Raw genomic sequence first — 16850 nt, forward strand, 5'->3', positions numbered from 1 at the left:
GTTTTAACACAGTCATGTTGATTAAATATCTAGTTGCACTGTTGCAAAGTGATGTGAAATGGAATGAACAAGGAAGGCAAGGTAAGTCAGATGGTCAACTTTGGTTTATGGGGAAAGTTTTAGGAAAATGTTGCTCATCTACAAAAGCAACCACATATAGAACATTTATGCAACCCTTTCTGGAGCACTATTCAAGTGTTTGGGATCCCTACCGGGTTAGATTAAAGAAAGACATGAAAGCAGTTGACAGGGACGCTGCTACATTTGTTAGTGGTCGAGTCAGTTAATATGTGAATGTTAAGGAGATGATTTGCAAACTTAAATGGAAATTGCTGGAGGGAAGGCAACATTCTTTTCATGAAATACTGTTTAGAAAATTTAGAGAACAGGCAATTATAGCTGACTGCAGAATGATTTTACTGCCAGCAACATACATTTTGCATAAAGACTGTGAGGACAAGATGAGAGACTTTAGACTTTTCTTTTGTACTCTGTTTGCAAGTGGAATAGGAGAGAAAGTGACTAGTAGCGGCACATGGTACTTTCCGCCACACACCAAACATTAGCATACAGAATATTTGTGTGGATGTAGAGAAATTCACAAAGCCTCTTGAAATCAGTCTTTACTGAAGTGTACCCCACCGTCCTGCAACTACACCTCACTATTAAGTATAGGAAGGATGTGGTAAAATGCAGAGATATTATGTGAACAGATTACGCAGAGTTTCGGGAGGATTGGGTGGTTGAGGGGTTGTTGAAGTGTGAAATACAATGTGATGTGTGAATAGTACTTAGAAGAAACACATACATTTAAACCACTAGCTTTTTCAGGTCTATTAAATATCAGTTTCTTAGGCTTGAACCCCACAAGGTGTTACAACCAATGGAAATTCGGGTACCAAAGGACAGGATTGGAAAAGGAGCTACAGTATAGCCACTCTTGCTAAAGGAACAACAAGTACTTCTCCCAACCTCTGTTTCTGTAATTGTTCAGTTTATCACGAAGTGTGAAGCGGAAAGTGTTTAACCTGCCTGGAAGTGCCAAAAATCAAATGAAATGAAGTGGTGCAGTGATTAAGACATAGCATTCACTTTCAGGAAGAGGGAGCTTCAGATCACAATTTAGAATTCGATTTCCCGCGACTTCCACAAATCTATTAAGTGAATTCTGGAGTGTTTATGAACTTACTGTCATGTTTTGATTTTCTGGATTCTTGCAATTAATAAACACTCATAACAACTTCTTGTTCATACTAGACATAAATAATTAAATCTCTGACCCTGTTGCATCCAAGCTTGTGCTTTATCCCTAAAGACCTCATTGATTTGGACAACTTGAACTCTAAATCTTCCTTCTCTGAAAATCCAAGAACTGTAGGTGACTAAGTAGATATTATTTTTATTTTTCATCAGTCTATTGACTGGTTTGATGCAGCCTTCCATGAATTTATCTCCTGTGATAGCCTCTTCATCCAAGGGTAGCACTTCCATCCAGTGTCCTCAATTATTTGTATACTGTGGGAGGAAAGGCGTACAAGCCTCCTTGGCTCTTACAATTCAACCTCTTTCGTAATATTGCTGGAGAAGAACATCAGAAATCAACACACACTTGAACTCTGGACCCTGAGTTAACAAAGTGTTTGTGCCAGTGCAAATAAAGTTCCACATGAGCCTGCTGATAACTCCAAAGTGATTTCCTGTGATCAGAGAAGTCTCAGCCTGCGACATGTGAACACCTTTGGAAGGGAAACCACTTAAATGTACCTGTACCTCAGCCTAAATTGTCTCCATTGAACTGGAAAGACAAGTAGGCGAGGGGAAATAGTGAAATGGCAAGAAAACAGTGAAAACAATCACATCATAACTAAGTCACCTGTTACACAACATGATGAAGAATGTAATGGATTTTGAGGTTTCTGGAATGGGCTCTTTGGCTCTAAGTACAAAAGAGGGAATCAGAAACCTCTGTGATAGATAAATGACTCTTTTACTACAATGAGTTCAGTACACATGTGGAGAAATTGAAGCTTTTACCATGTAAAAGAGCCTTGTACATGTGTCAACAGCAGACATATTGATGCCCTTATGTTGAAGCAATACTCACTCCACTGAAAGAATACTGCCAGGTAGCATGATATTACATGTGAATGATACAGACCATTTCTGTCCCTTTTCCAGTACTGTTCAACCAGGCACTGAAAGATGCACATTATCTGTAACGTTATCCTACGTACAGTAATTTGTGACCTCAAAAAGCCTTGTTCAAAGACATTTTCCATGACACTCTTTAACCATTCATACTTGTAGGAGATTTCAATGTACTGTGCAGTTCTTTGTCAGATTATCCAATTATTCAAATTTTTGAGGGTCTTCTTGTGTCACAAAAGCTATGACTTCTAAATAAGGATGATAATACTTGCTTTAGTTATGCAGTGATATCAATCTCTGTCATTAACCTTTCGTTCTTCTCTCCTGCTATTGCAGGTATTGCTCAGTTTGAAGCAGTTAATGATTTGCATTCAAGTGACCATCTGTGTATCTAAATCCACTTCTCTGCTAGAACAGTTCCCATAAGCAAGCCTCCATGATGAATATTCAGTAGAGCAAGACAAATGCTGTGCAGTCAACTTATAAGTTTTGAACCTCAGAACAATACACAGTGCTAGGAGGTTAACATTATGTGTGATCCATTGTCCCTCCAGTGTATATATCAGAAAGTTTTTAGATTAGCTTAAGAGGCAGCATGCACACAGCATAATGTTGGGTACTCTTGAAAGATATGGGAAGCGTTCAGGAGGATTACTAGCAAACAAGGCAAGTCTCCAGTTTCTGCTGTATTGAGCTATGTGTTGTCTCCAAACCAAATATTTAGATATTCTCCTGGCAGTGATAGTGTATATCGCTTTGGTAAATGCTTCTGAAGGGAACCGAGTTCCTCCATCCCTTAGGCTTTAATGGAGTGGGGCAACTGGGACTTCCAATCCAACACTCCTGAAGAATTGCTCCTTCTATGTGAAATCTGGATTTTGAAATGTCGGGAGACCATGTACACTACAAAAAATGACAGATCCATTATAGCATTGTATGGAGTGTTAAAAAGAATATGAAAGACATCCTCCTAGCTTCTTTGGATGAAATCTGGCAGACTGAAGACTTTCCTGACTCATGGAGTGAAGCAGCCTCGTTCCCCAACCTGGAGCTATTATTACTAGATAGCTATCATAGAATAGACACTTCATGAGGTGTGTGGCAAAGACTCTGGAATGTATGGCTAACGAACGTATGAGCTGGGACCTAGAATCCAGAAAACTGCCGTTTTGTTTCCACTGTGGGATGAGGAGATATTGCTCAGTCCTCAACAACCTTTCACTGGCTTGACATATGGCACAACACTATTCTCAATGCACACAGCTTTGTTCCCCCATCTTGCTCATGTTGCCAACAGAAGAAATGGAATCCATATCCCCCCCCCCCCTTTTATTCAAAGAGTAAAAGTGATATGTGGAGTTAATGAATGGCTATGTGTGACTCTGCCTACTGCAGGTAGGATTAGGAAATTTTCGTGGGCAAAACATTCAGGAAATGAGGTTGTACCTCCCTTACTTGCCTATCCATTCACCAAACATTTAATATTTGAATTAATTACATTAAAAAAATTGCTATGTAACAGAAATTTCAGAGGATTTCACTCCACCTGCCCCCACAGTTGCTCTTCTAATTTCAAATATATAAGATTCACAACAGTTGCATTGAAAAGAACATCTCTAATTGAAACTTCCTGGCAGATTAAAACTGTGTGCCCGACCAAGACTCGAACTCGGGACCTTTGCCTTTCGCGGGCAAGTGCTCTACCAACTGAGCTACCGAAGCACGACTCACGTCCGGTACTCACAGCTTTACTTCTGCCAGTATCCGTCTCCTACCTTCCAAACTTTACAGAAGCTCTTCTGCGAACCTTGCAGAACTAGCACTCCTGAAAGAAAGGACACTGCGGAGACATGGCTTAGTCACAGCCTGGGGGATGTTTCCAGAATGAGATTTTCACTCTGCAGCGGAGTGTGCGCTGATATGAAACTTCCTGGCAGATTAAAACTGTGTGCCCGACCGAGACTCGAACTCGGGACCTTTGCCTTTCACGGGCAAGTGCTCTACCAACTGAGCTACCGAAGCACGACTCACGTCCGGTACTCACAGCTTTACTTCTGCCAGTATCCGTCTCCTACCTTCCAAACTTTACAGAAGCTCTTCTGCGAACCTTGCAGAACTAGCACTCCTGAAAGAAAGGATACTAGCAGAAGTAAAGCTGTGAGTACCGGACGTGAGTCGTGCTTCGGTAGCTCAGTTGGTAGAGCACTTGCCCGCGAAAGGCAAAGGTCCCAAGTTCGAGTCTCGGTCGGGAACACAGTTTTAATCTGCCAGGAAGTTTCATATCAGCGCACACTCCGCTGCAGAATGAAAATCTCATTCTGGAAACATCCCCCAGGCTGTGGCTAAGCCATGTCTCCACATTATCCTTTCTTTCAGGAGTGCTAGTTCTGCAAGGTTCGCAGAAGAGCTTCTGTAAAGTTTGGAAGGTAGGAGACGGATACTGGCAGAAGTAAAGCTGTGAGTACCGGACGTGAGTCGTGCTTCGGTAGCTCAGTTGGTAGAGCACTTGCCCGCGAAAGGCAAAGATCCCAAGTTCGAGTCTCGGTCGGGAACACAGTTTTAATCTGCCAGGAAGTTTCATATCAGCGCACACTCCGCTGCAGAGTGAAAATCTCATTCTGGAAATATCCCCCAGGCTGTGGCTAAGCCATGTCTCCGCAGTATCCTTTCTTTCAGGAGTGCTAGTTCTGCAAGGTTCGCAGAAGAGCTTCTGTAAAGTTTGGAAGGTAGGAGACGGATACTGGCAGAAGTAAAGCTGTGAGTACCGGACATAAGTCGTGCTTCGGTAGCTCAGTTGGTAGAGCACTTGCCCGCGAAAGGCAAAGGTCCCGAGTTCGAGTCTCGGTCGGGCACACAGTTTTAATCTGCCAGGAAGTTTCATATCAGCGCACACTCCGCTGCAGAGTGAAAATCTCATTCTGGAAACATCCCCCAGGCTGTGGCTAAGCCATGTCTCCGCAGAATCCTTTCTTTCAGGAGTGCTAGTTCTGCAAGGTTCGCAGAAGAGCTTCTGTAAAGTTTGGAAGGTAGGAGACGGATACTGGCAGAAGTAAAGCTGTGAGTACCGGACATAAGTCGTGCTTCGGTAGCTCAGTTGGTAGAGCACTTGCCCGCGAAAGGCAAAGGTCCCGAGTTCGAGTCTCGGTCGGGCACACAGTTTTAATCTGCCAGGAAGTTTCATATCAGCGCACACTCCGCTGCAGAGTGAAAATCTCATTCTGGAAACATCCCCCAGGCTGTGGCTAAGCCATGTCTCCGCAGAATCCTTTCTTTCAGGAGTGCTAGTTCTGCAAGGTTCGCAGAAGAGCTTCTGTAAAGTTTGGAAGGTAGGAGACGGATACTGGCAGAAGTAAAGCTGTGAGTACCGGACGTGAGTCGTGCTTCGGTAGCTCAGTTGGTAGAGCACTTGCCCGCGAAAGGCAAAGGTCCCGAGTTAGAGTCTCGGTCGGGCACACAGTTTTAATCTGCCAGGAAGTTTCATATCAGCGCACACTCCGCTGCAGAGTGAAAATCTCATTCTGGAAACATCTGTAATTTCTTTGTGTTCATTATTTATGCTTTACTTTCATGTCATTCATTTTATGAGCAGAATTAATTGTCTGTCTGTGATGAGTAACCTAAACTTGTAAATACAATGTTAAATTTTCCACAAATGAAATAATTGCAAACAATGAGAGAATGTCATAGAGTACTCTCATATTTGCTTCAGTGTTCTGTGTTCATAAAGAAAAAGTATTTGTGTGCCTCAGACATGTCAGTCTGTTTGCTTATTTAAACATTGTTCCTGTTGATGAGATGACCAAGGTTTTGGAACTACATTTTTGCACTTACTGTGTATTTATTTCCCATCACATGGCATCTTTAAGAACAAACTCCAATGCATCATCTTTCTCAGGTTTTTGTCAGTCATCTGGAGCCTGCTGATCTCTTGGAAGAAATAAAATCATGTGCGAATAAGTTTCTTTCAAGAATAAGTAATGATGACAGCAGGTCTGCAGCAACTTTGGAAGCAACTGCAAAACTTCTTTCTTGTGTGGTTCCCTTTTCACCACCATTAAAGAAAAATGTTTTTGAAGAACTGGCAAGGCAGCATATTCAAGATGGTGTCTTCTCATCTTCTCTCCCAACAGTTTTCAAATTGATGTGGCACCTGAAAACACATGACACACGTCTGTGTGATGCCTTTTGGAATAAAATGCTCCAAGATTTAGAAAACTCTGAAGCAGAAAGGGAAGGCTCCCAGCTCCTGAGAACTGCATATAGGTATTTATATATTTGAATGTTACCTGAAATTTTGTGTGTGTAAGTGAATGCTATCATTGTGTCTTTATTTTGCAGGTACATACATTTCAGTAACAGTCTTGGTGGAAAGTATAGACATTTTGAGTTTGAAAGAAGCTTGCTTCAGTGGCTACTGCATGAAATGGAAAATGGTGTGTCTGGTATAATTCCATCAAAATTTGCAATGATAGCAGCATTTTTGTTAGCTTTTGGAAACACTTTCCAAGGAGAAGTTATTGATGAGGTTTTTATGGCAAGAGTAGTTGACAGATTGGTTGAAATGGCACCACAGTTTACTTCAGTTGACTGCTTGAATATATCTAGAGGATTTCAGCGTGGAGTGGAAATGTGTTATAAGAAGGGTGCTCATAAAATTTTATTAACTCAGTATGCAAAAGTTAATTCTGTACTTAATACTTGTGCTCAGAGGCATTTGAGTGAGAAAAACTTGGACATTGTAACTATTAATGTGATAGGAAGAGCATTTGTTAATCCTAGAAGCAGCTCGCAGACTGATATTTTTGAACACATCATTGATGGGTATGTTTTCAGTTTATTAGAATTAAAATTTAAGATTTAGTGACTTTTCATTGTTGTACTTCATTCATAGTCAGAAAAATTGTTATCTATAAGGGACTATTAAAAATTTCAGTTCATAGTACAGTCCAGAATCAATGAGCCAATCAGGCACAATCGCAAGGAGCACTGACGCAATCATCCCACCGACACACCAGGTTTAAGATATCTGTTTAATAAAACAGTGTGTCCTGCTGCAGGAAGAAGTCTGTAACTGCCTGCTGCACATGCCTATCTGCCAGGAATCATCAGCCTAAGGGCTTCTTTTACCAAACCAAAGGCATCATAATCACTTGAGGAAAGATCAGAACTATATGGTGGTTGCTTGAGTCTCTTCCACTTGAGTTGGCATAACTTGTGATCTACAACATTTGCGATACGGGGACATGCATTATCACAAAGCAACCAGCACGGAACTTGGTGCATCATTCCACAGTGGTGGTTTTCGACAGGCTTGCTGCCACACACCTGTTCTTCATTCTCTGACAGATGTCTGTCAGTGTTTGTCTTTTGGCAGCCAGAAAAAAGAATATCTGCATGTTGGTCCTGTTTGGACTCATTTGGTAATAACATTGGCATAGTTCACATTTACCACACATATTGTAGAAAGACATGAATCCCACACTAAACCTGTTGGTGCTTATACCCGCATTGAAGTCACGCTGCTTTGCATGTACAGCTCCCTGAAACGGAACTTTTTTTTTTGATTGTCCCTTATATTTAATTGTGTGCAGTAATTTAGTAATAAGTTGTTTAGAATAAGGTACTTTAAAAGATGATCATTATAGAATTTGAAGAGGATAGCATTTTAAAATAACTGAAAACAGACTGTATGAATATTTAATCCGTAACTTTTGGGGTTGATGCACTGATTACTGTTAGTTCCAATGGCTTTTAATATCTAGCTGTTGGAGAGTTGATAGGAAGGGTTTACATGCAAAGGATGACTCTGGAACACCTGGAACAGTTTCACCCAGACTTGGAATATGTATGGCTTTCAGTCCGGGGAGGGGGGGGGGGGGGGAGAGGGGAGATTCCTGTAGGATTAGGATATGTATAAATACTTTGGGTTTAAGACACCACTAGCTCAGCTAAGAGTTGCGATGGGGAGGGAAGGAAACTAATCAGAAACCATATAATTTGATGTTGTTAAGCTGCTCGATGACGGGTCCAATGATGTATGAATGCAATGATGTTTCACCCCAGGGGATGTGGTGGCATGGAAAGGTGGTGATGTAAAAATAATAAAGGACACTGTCACTGTTGAATCCATGGTATTCAGGTTTGCTAGTGTTATTGGTGACACACCTAATGACAATTGACCCAAAGGAGTGGGTGAGGGCATGGGCTGACCTTATTTATCTTCAGGAGGTGAAGTGGCAAGCACTGCTGATAGACATTTAAAAGTAGGAAAAAAACCATTCATATCTTTCATAAATGTTAATTCTTTCCTTAAGGAAGGAAAGAGGGATAGAGTGGGAAAGGTTGGAAAATGGGAACAGACCACTCAGACTCGTGATTGAGGGGGCCCCCCACATGCAGTGACACAGAGATGAAGAGCAGAGGATAGGAAATATTAAAAGATCAAAGATAGTACAATGGTAAGCACCATGCTGGCTTCAGTTTAGAGATGTGAATCTCGGAATATTGAATTCGCTAATGATTTCCAAAACGGAATATCAATGTGTCTAGCTCCAACTACCACTCCATGTTCAAAGTATGTTACTTCCCATTGTGTAGCCATAATCACATCAGGAACCTTTTGTATGAATCACCTGAGTACAATGACAGCTCGTACAATGCAGTGCCCTTTTATGCTTTGTGTAAGTGATTCTATAGCCCTCTGTGTATGTGTATATTGCTATCTCATGACTTGTCATCTCAGTGTACCGTCTCCAGTTGATTCATGTAATTTTGTTGTTGAATGTATTTTATAATGAAATCCAGGTGTTTCAAGTCTTGATGTGACATGCTTGTTTCCTACATTATCTGGTCCAGCTCTCATCCATCATGGCTGGTGTGCTGTAGAGTTCAACGTCTATCTCCCTCTTCATCTGCTTCATAATGTCAGTTAGTTTCAGATATGGTCCTGTGGAACATAGTAAGTCTTGTAATCTGATGTTCTCTTCAAAATAAATCTCTATGATAAGTTCATATGTAAGGGATGATGTTTTACCCAGTCCTAGGATCCATTTCTTGAACACTGTCTCGACTTCTTGTATTGTTTTCAAAATTTCTGATCTTAAGTATTTTCCATATGATCTCTGTTCCATATGGTGCCACTGCCACTTTTTATACTGTTATCACTGTGCTTGTCAATAGATTTGTTATGTTCGTAATATTGTATGATCCCTAGATAGCAGCAGGACAAAATGCTGTGTCTGGTGGCTGTGGGGTAGGTATTGGGGGGGGGGGGGGGGGGGATGATTGGACAAGGAGGGGACAAGATAAACAGAAAAGATTAGCAGGTGTGTTAACAGCGAGCAGGTCACAGTGAGGGTGAGGGGACATGAAGTGAGAGGAGGTCATAGGACAGAGGAGTCGGAAGCTATTGGATGTAGGGTGTGGGGCTGCAGGTTATCGTAGGTTGAGACTGGGATAACTTTGGGAGTGGAGAATGTTTTGGGATAGTTTAGTGGTGATCATTTGCCCTGGTGGTCATCTTGTTGATAATCTAACCGATATTAAAAAAAAAAAAAAAAAAAAAAAAAAAAAAAAAAAAAAAAAAAAACTGCAAAGAGTGCAGCAGAGCTGGATATGACATGGCTTCTTTCACAGGTGGCCCTGCTTGTGATGTGAGAGGATAAGCCAGTGACAGGACTGGAAGTGCTGGGTGCGCAGATTGGTCAGGTCTCGCACCTGGATGTTCCACAGGTATATCATCCCTGAGGCTAGGGTTTGGGAGTGGGAGTGGCACAGCGATGAACTAGGGTATTGTGGAAGTTGGGTGGGCAACAGAATACCGCTTCAGGAAGGGTTGGAAGCATCTTGAGAAGGATGTGGTTCAGCTGTTCCAGTCCTTAGTGGTAATGGGTGACAAATGTGTTGCTGCTTTGTAGCAGGTTGGTCAGGGTGGTGGGAGGATTTGGAGGTGCATGGGAATGGCACGGGAAACCTATTCACAGACTAGGTCCGGGGGCAGTGCCTGTCTATAAAGAACTTGTGAGACCTTCAGAATACTTAGCAAGGGAATTATTGTCGTTGCAGATTTGCTTTCCCCAGGAGGCCAGGCTGCACTGGAGGGATTTTTTTGCGTGGAAGGAATGCAGCTGGCAAAGTGGAGATATTGGTGGTTGGTGGGTGTAATGGGAATGGAGGTATGGATGGAGCCACCAGAGAGAAGGTTACATCCAGGAAGGTGACATGCTGGACTGAGGAGGACCAAGTGAAGCGGATGGGAGAGGTGGTGTGGTTGTGAAGGAATTATGGTAGGGTGTCATGACCCTGAGTCCAGATCATGAAGCTATTATCGATGAACCCGAACCATACCAGCGGTTTGGGGTTTGGGGCTTTGAGAGTCTAGGAAGGTTTCTTCTAAGTGATCCATAAACAGATTATTTTTTTTTTTGGGGGGGGGGGGGGCTAAGCAGGTGCCCATGGCTGTGCCGTGGATTTGTTTATATACCTTTCCTTCAAAGAAGAAGTAGCTGTGTGTCGGGATAAAGTTAGTAAGGTGTATAAGGAATTAGGTGGTGGGTTTTGAGTCTCAAGGACGTTGGGAGGGATAGTGTTCAGTAGTGGCAAGACCATGGGCATGAGAGATGCTGGTGTGTAGGGAAGTGATTCCAGTAGCGGCTTCACAACCTGGCCTCTCTGAATCCTTCCATCTACCACCAGCTTTTCTGAAATTTTGCAAATTGGAATTATCCTTATAACACATTTTCTGCTCCCAAAATTATCCTGGCTTCAACCTATAATAACCTACTGCCCCACAACCTACATCCAACAGTTTCTGCCTCCTCTGTCCTATCACCTCCTCCTGTTTCACATCCTATCACTCTCATTGTGCACAGTTCTCTGCCAACATACCTACTCATCTTTTCCTCTCCCTGTTATCCCACCCACCCACCGTCCCCCCTATCCCACAGCCTCTGGATGCTGTGCCTAGTGGCTTTGTCCAGCTGACATGCTGTGCCAGAGAGTGCTCTTCTCTTTCCCCCCCCCCCTCCCTCCTCCCTCCTCTCTCCCATCTGTACCCTGCTATCCCTCCCCCTTCCCCAACACAAACGTGGTTGATGCTTTCATCCAACGTAAGAGTTGCACTCTAGGCACAGTGGCTGGAGATAGTGGCCAGATGTGCGTGAGGTGTCTCACTTGTGTGTATGTGTGTTGTTTTCTTTTCTTCTCTGAAGAAGGTTTTGGCCAAAAGCTCAGTGTGTAACAGTCTTTTCATTGTGCCTGTCTGCAACTCAACAGTCATCTTAACGAAGTAGCACTCTATGTGTTTCATAATATTGTTGATATTCCAACCTGGAATTTCCATTATATGAATTTTATTTATTCTAGTAATGAAACTATAGGTCTTGATTGTGAGCACCCTTAATCTTATCGCAAATCATAAAGAGCATGAAACTTCCTGGCAGATTAAAACTGTGTGCCGGACCGAGACTTGAACTCGGGACCTTTGCCTTTCGTGGGCAAGTGCTCTTCCAACTGAGCTACCCAAGCATGACTCACGACCTGTTCTCACAGCTATAATTTCACCAGTACCTCGTCCGTAAGTTTCATATCAGCGCACACTCCGCTGCAGAGTGAAAATTTCATTCTGCATAAAGAACATCATTGTAAAAGAATAAGCATCTAGTTCTACACTAGTCCACTAATCTTCTCCAGCTAGTCAAATATGTAATGTAAAACTTGGCTTCCCAAATGTCATTCTTTCTGTACTCTTGTACTCATTGTAATTTAACATGATTAAGGAATATGGTTTGCAGATACGGCACAGTAAGGGCCATGTAACTACTGTGGTGTAGCTATGAAAGTATGTTTCTCATATTGAAATAAATAACTGAATATTTAGTATTAACTTTGCAAGTAGAGGGCAATTTATCAGCATTATAAACCACGTTGAAAAATGAGAGGGTTTGTTGAACACCACTCATTGCAGATGTACTTAGAAATTACCACTGAAATTAAGTATTTAGACTTCAGTATTAACCATTCATAACATATTTAAGAAAAAATATCGCATTGGTGACCATCATTTAAAACTGAAAAGATTTGTCTGTTCAGTTAAAACTATGCATTTACTGCTGTTATTACAATGTATGTTGAACACTATGTTTGTAAACACACCTATTTATTAAAAAATACTTCCAGATACGAAAAATGTAATGATCCACTATCATCAAGGATAATACGAGATGCAGTATGGAACTTTCGCAGCTTCGACTACTTGGCACCTACAACAGTTGACAGAATGGTGGACTATATTACACATAATAAGGCACATGTACTTGCTGAAACTGCAGAAAAATTGCTCACCCTTTGTTATGTGCATGGCTATACACCCACAGGTGCAGGTTCTTTTTTTTCTGCAATGATAGATCTTATTCTCAGGTATGTATGTGTCATCAGCATTTTTTTCTTATTTTGATTTTGAACTACTGTTAATACCTCATATTTATATTTCCTTTTAGGGACAGAGATTTCATGGTTAGTCTAGCAGTCATTCGTTCATCTCTTGCTCTCTGCTTTTACAACAGTTTGCCAAAGGCTTTAATTCATTATATTTTCACTGTTGACTTTCTGGAGCGGATCGAAGCAGAGTTGTCACAGTGCTATTCGAAGGTAAGTACTTATGTGTCCTTTTGTAATGTAGTTTCGACATTTTATTTACCTGTGCCATAAATACGGTGGCCTGTTGAATTACTTTGAGATCCTGTGCTTCATCACAGATTATTGTTCATTTCAAAGAACTAACAACTTCTACTGTATATAACAAGACATATGTCTTTTGAATATTAATTCAGTAATAAAAAGTTGTCTGGGTTTCATAAATGTCAGTGGCAACTCTGCTACGATATACCGTCCCTCACACGAGAACTATTGCCTCAACAACCACCTGTGGCTGTGCCATTGTGTTTTATATTCAGTATACATGATTTTGGCAGCTCTCACTCTCTCAAGTGCAAATGTTTATGCATCATTTCCATGGCTCAATAGAGTTCACTCTTTTATGGCTGCATGCATTCATGTAAACTGTCAATTATTCCATTCATATCCTCCACCCAGATATTTCTGTACAACAATAGCTTGTAATATGTTTTGTTATGACTTCACAACAAATGATTTTTGTGACATTTGTAACCAGCAGTGACAGACAGGGAAAGTAGTTATGTTCTAAATAAATGGTTTAATTAAGTGGGGAAAAAAGGAATTAAGTGTACAGTTTACAGTATTTGATTTATTATAGTTGCGAATGACTCATACCTGAATAGTTTACTAGTAAGAGGATTGCTCTGGAAAAAGCAGGAGTCAGGATATGAGTTTTGATCTTGTCCAGTTTTAGTCTGTTAACAAGTTTCACAATAGCCCATTGTTGCTATAGATCACATTGTGATAAATTCATATAGGGGTTATAAATGGCTACTATCAATTCGTAACCAGAATTAACTTACTTCACTTATAGGCTCCGGATTAAATAAATTTTCAAAATGGGTGTCCCAAATTTCACTCCTGCCTCTCGTTTTGCGCAGCACCTGTTGACATGAATGGTCAGAAGTTTTCTTTTCTTACATATCAGAAATAATCAGCACATTACTGTGTAAAGTGTTCAACATATATTTAGTGTATCTGGTGTAGTATTTTCTCATAATGAAGACAAACTTATTCAGCAGGATATTACTCCTTTTCGTGGGTTAGCTTCAGCCTGCTTAAAGGAAATTGCAAAATTGTTCATTGGGAAATGAATTGTTTGCCATAGGTCATTATTTACTAGCTGTGTTGTCTTGGCAACTCACAGGAATTCATCTTGGTGATATCTTTGACAACCGTCAATATTGTGACAAGTGCTCACAGTGTCCTGTTCAAGGCACAGATTCATTAACAGCACACTATATAGGAGATTTAAATCATTAGTATGTGAGACATCTGCAGAAGACAACACACACACATTGTAAACAGGTTGTGCCATCACACAATCAAGATGATTAAAGTCAAAAGTTACTGATAGTGTATGTTAATTACCAATGGGTGTGGTAACATTAACTCTGTCTCTCTGTTGTTTGTTCATGGAGAGAGCAGGATTCCAAGCAGAATTCGAGCATAAACCCCAAATCTATCTGTAAGGCCACTTGCTAATTTCATCTCACTGCTTCCTTAATAATCTCCATGTTGTTATATTCCATAGGATGACCGGTGCAAGGTCATGTTCTACAATAGTAGGTTTACTCTATCGTTGTAAGTGTGTAAGATGCTTTTTCTTGTTACATTGGGCCTCTGTGGTCTTGATTGTCTGACCAATGTATGACATGCCATATCTGCAAGGGATTTGGTAGACACCCACATTATGCAGACCAAGATCATACTTCACAGACCCGTAAAAGGAGCCTAATATTAGATGGTGATTTAAAACACATTTCATGCCACATTTTCACAGAGTATGACTAATCCTATTGGAAATGCTACTCATGTAAGACGAAAAGGCCTTAAACTTTGGTGCTACTTCATTATATTCATCACTCATTCATGGTTGATTGATGTAATGTGTGTCTGATATGTCCTTCATTATAACCATTCTGGCAAAAGGTGATTTGAAGTGACAAACTTTCAGGATCTGAGGTGATGTGGGGCCTCTGTGCCAGGATACAAAGCATCCCTTCCCACTGAGATGGCTGGTGACAGCTATCAGCCTGAAGATACAAATCAGTGTGATCTGGCTTCCTTCAAAGGGCACACCTCAACATACCATCAGCCTTCCTCCAGGGCAACACTTCAAGGAAGGGAAGGCAGCCATCCTTTTCCATCTCCACCATGAAAGGAATATTTGGATGGATTGAATTCAGACATTCTAGAAAGACAATGAAATTTTCACTTCAGTGAGACCAAATAACGAAAGTATCATGTACATATCAGAAAAAAATGTACAGGTTTCAATGCCACTGATGCTGTGCCACATACTTCACCTTTTACCAGATTTGTTATAGTGAAAGACAAATCAGACCACATTGCACTGTTGACCAGCTGTAAATCAGGTGAGTGTGAAATATTGTAGTAGATCTAAGTCTATGGTCTTTTTCTCTTCAGTAGGATTTTTGTATTATGTGGAAAAATGGCATGAAGGGTGTTTTTGACCACCATCTAAGATTAGGTCATCTTTAGGGTAAGTAAAGGATGGTCTTGGTTTGTGTAAGGGAGTGTCTTCTGTATCCCTTGCAGTTGTTGCATGTCATTCATTGGTCAGACCATCCGGACTGTGGTGGACTTGTGTATTAAGCATAAGTTTTACATGTGCTCACAGCAGATGAGCAAATCCGCTGTTGCAGAACATTACTTTGACACCTGGAAGACAGCATTTTTGGGCTAGAAGTATACAAAAACACTTGTTTATATTTATTACTTGTTTAGGTTTACAACTTTATCTGTCCAACACTTTACATTGCAGCTCAAACATTTTATGCATGTTGGTGCAGTTCAGTATGGGCACTGTTTGTAGCGTACAAGATATCAATATGGTACTCTACTTTTTGCCGCATGTCGTTAAGAATGGCAGTGTACATCTGTTGTCTCAAATCTACCAAATCTTGAACCTTTGTTCTGTAAACAATGTCCTTGATAAAGCTTCATGCCTCAATCAAGTGAAGTCAGATCCTCCTTAGCCAAACAACAGGGTTAATGCTACTTCCTTTCTGTTCGTAACTAATTTTCACTACTTTAGTGATAACTTTGGGCTTAGTTACCTTTTGTTGTGTGTAGGTGCTAGTTTATGGCGGATGTGTTGTCTACCTGCATATGTCCCACATACTGAGATTTAGGTTATCTCTATCATTAAATTTGTGCCTTGAAAATGATAAGATGTGCACATGCCAAAATATTGCCAGTGTCTGAAGGCATCACCTGGCTGCATTCCCATAAGTTATTTAAATATTTTATACACTTTCGTGTCACTCTTGTTATTGCAAATCAAATTGGGCGATTGTTAACACCATGCAAAAGAAGAAAAATTCATCCACATTCTTTTATTACTTTGTCCACATACAGAGCAAAGTAACTGTCTGTATTTCCAGCGTGTTTTCCATTGTTGAATGAAAAGATTGATTGGCACTAATTATGCTGTAGTTGAGTTTATAATATGCAACGAATCAGCTATGGATCATTATTTAAGAATTTTGTCAATTTCTAGTAATATTCCTTGAAGATGATACATTCTACATTTACAGTTGGTGATTCTGCTGAATTGCAGGATACTTATCCTGTCCGTGTTCGTCATAATTTGATGGAGCTTAACCGTGCAGTTTGTTTGGATTATCCTGATGCTGATGTACCTTGGTTTCATAAAAAATACTGCCAGGAACTTGCTGTTTCAGGTGAGTTATTTACTCAACAAAAAAATTTTTAATACCTGGTGGATATGTCATCAAATAACATTGACTTACTCTTAAAGAAAAACCATTACCCAGTGAAGAAAGAACATTTTACGTGTTAAAAAATGTGTAAAGAAGTTTGCCCGCATAAATATATTGCAATAATAATGTTTATCTTCAAGAAAGGTTTGAAATGCAAGAAGCTCAGGTTATGGGTTATATTCTCCAAAATATTGCAGGAATTGTTGGTCTGAAATGAGCCTGACCCAATCTTAAAGCTATTGTTGAAAATATTCTAGAATTTCTCTTTTGATTCGAATG

General features: G+C 40.6%; 1 protein-coding gene and 1 non-coding gene across 4 annotated transcripts in view; one reads left to right on the forward strand and one right to left on the reverse strand.

The window, feature by feature from the left end:
* LOC126281160 (FAST kinase domain-containing protein 1, mitochondrial) overlaps positions 1–16850 on the forward strand; it is a 58964-nt gene that overhangs the window by 14152 nt on the left and 27962 nt on the right. The window contains exons 3-7 of one of the 3 annotated variants that reach the window (XM_049979829.1): positions 6044–6411; positions 6487–6969; positions 12325–12564; positions 12645–12795; positions 16409–16532. In XM_049979829.1, coding sequence (XP_049835786.1) covers positions 6044–6411; positions 6487–6969; positions 12325–12564; positions 12645–12795; positions 16409–16532 — 1366 coding nt within the window. Of the gene's footprint in view, positions 1–6043; positions 6412–6486; positions 6970–12324; positions 12565–12644; positions 12796–16385; positions 16533–16850 lie in introns of those variants that run through there. The other 2 variants (XM_049979831.1, XM_049979830.1) reach the window with 2 other exon arrangements.
* Trnas-uga (transfer RNA serine (anticodon UGA)) lies at positions 4097–4171 on the reverse strand. Its single transcript has one exon. It is a non-coding gene; the product is annotated as a tRNA-Ser (tRNA).

The sequence above is a fragment of the Schistocerca gregaria genome, chromosome 7 (genome assembly GCF_023897955.1).
Source record: "Schistocerca gregaria isolate iqSchGreg1 chromosome 7, iqSchGreg1.2, whole genome shotgun sequence".
Lineage (NCBI taxonomy): Eukaryota > Metazoa > Arthropoda > Insecta > Orthoptera > Acrididae > Schistocerca > Schistocerca gregaria.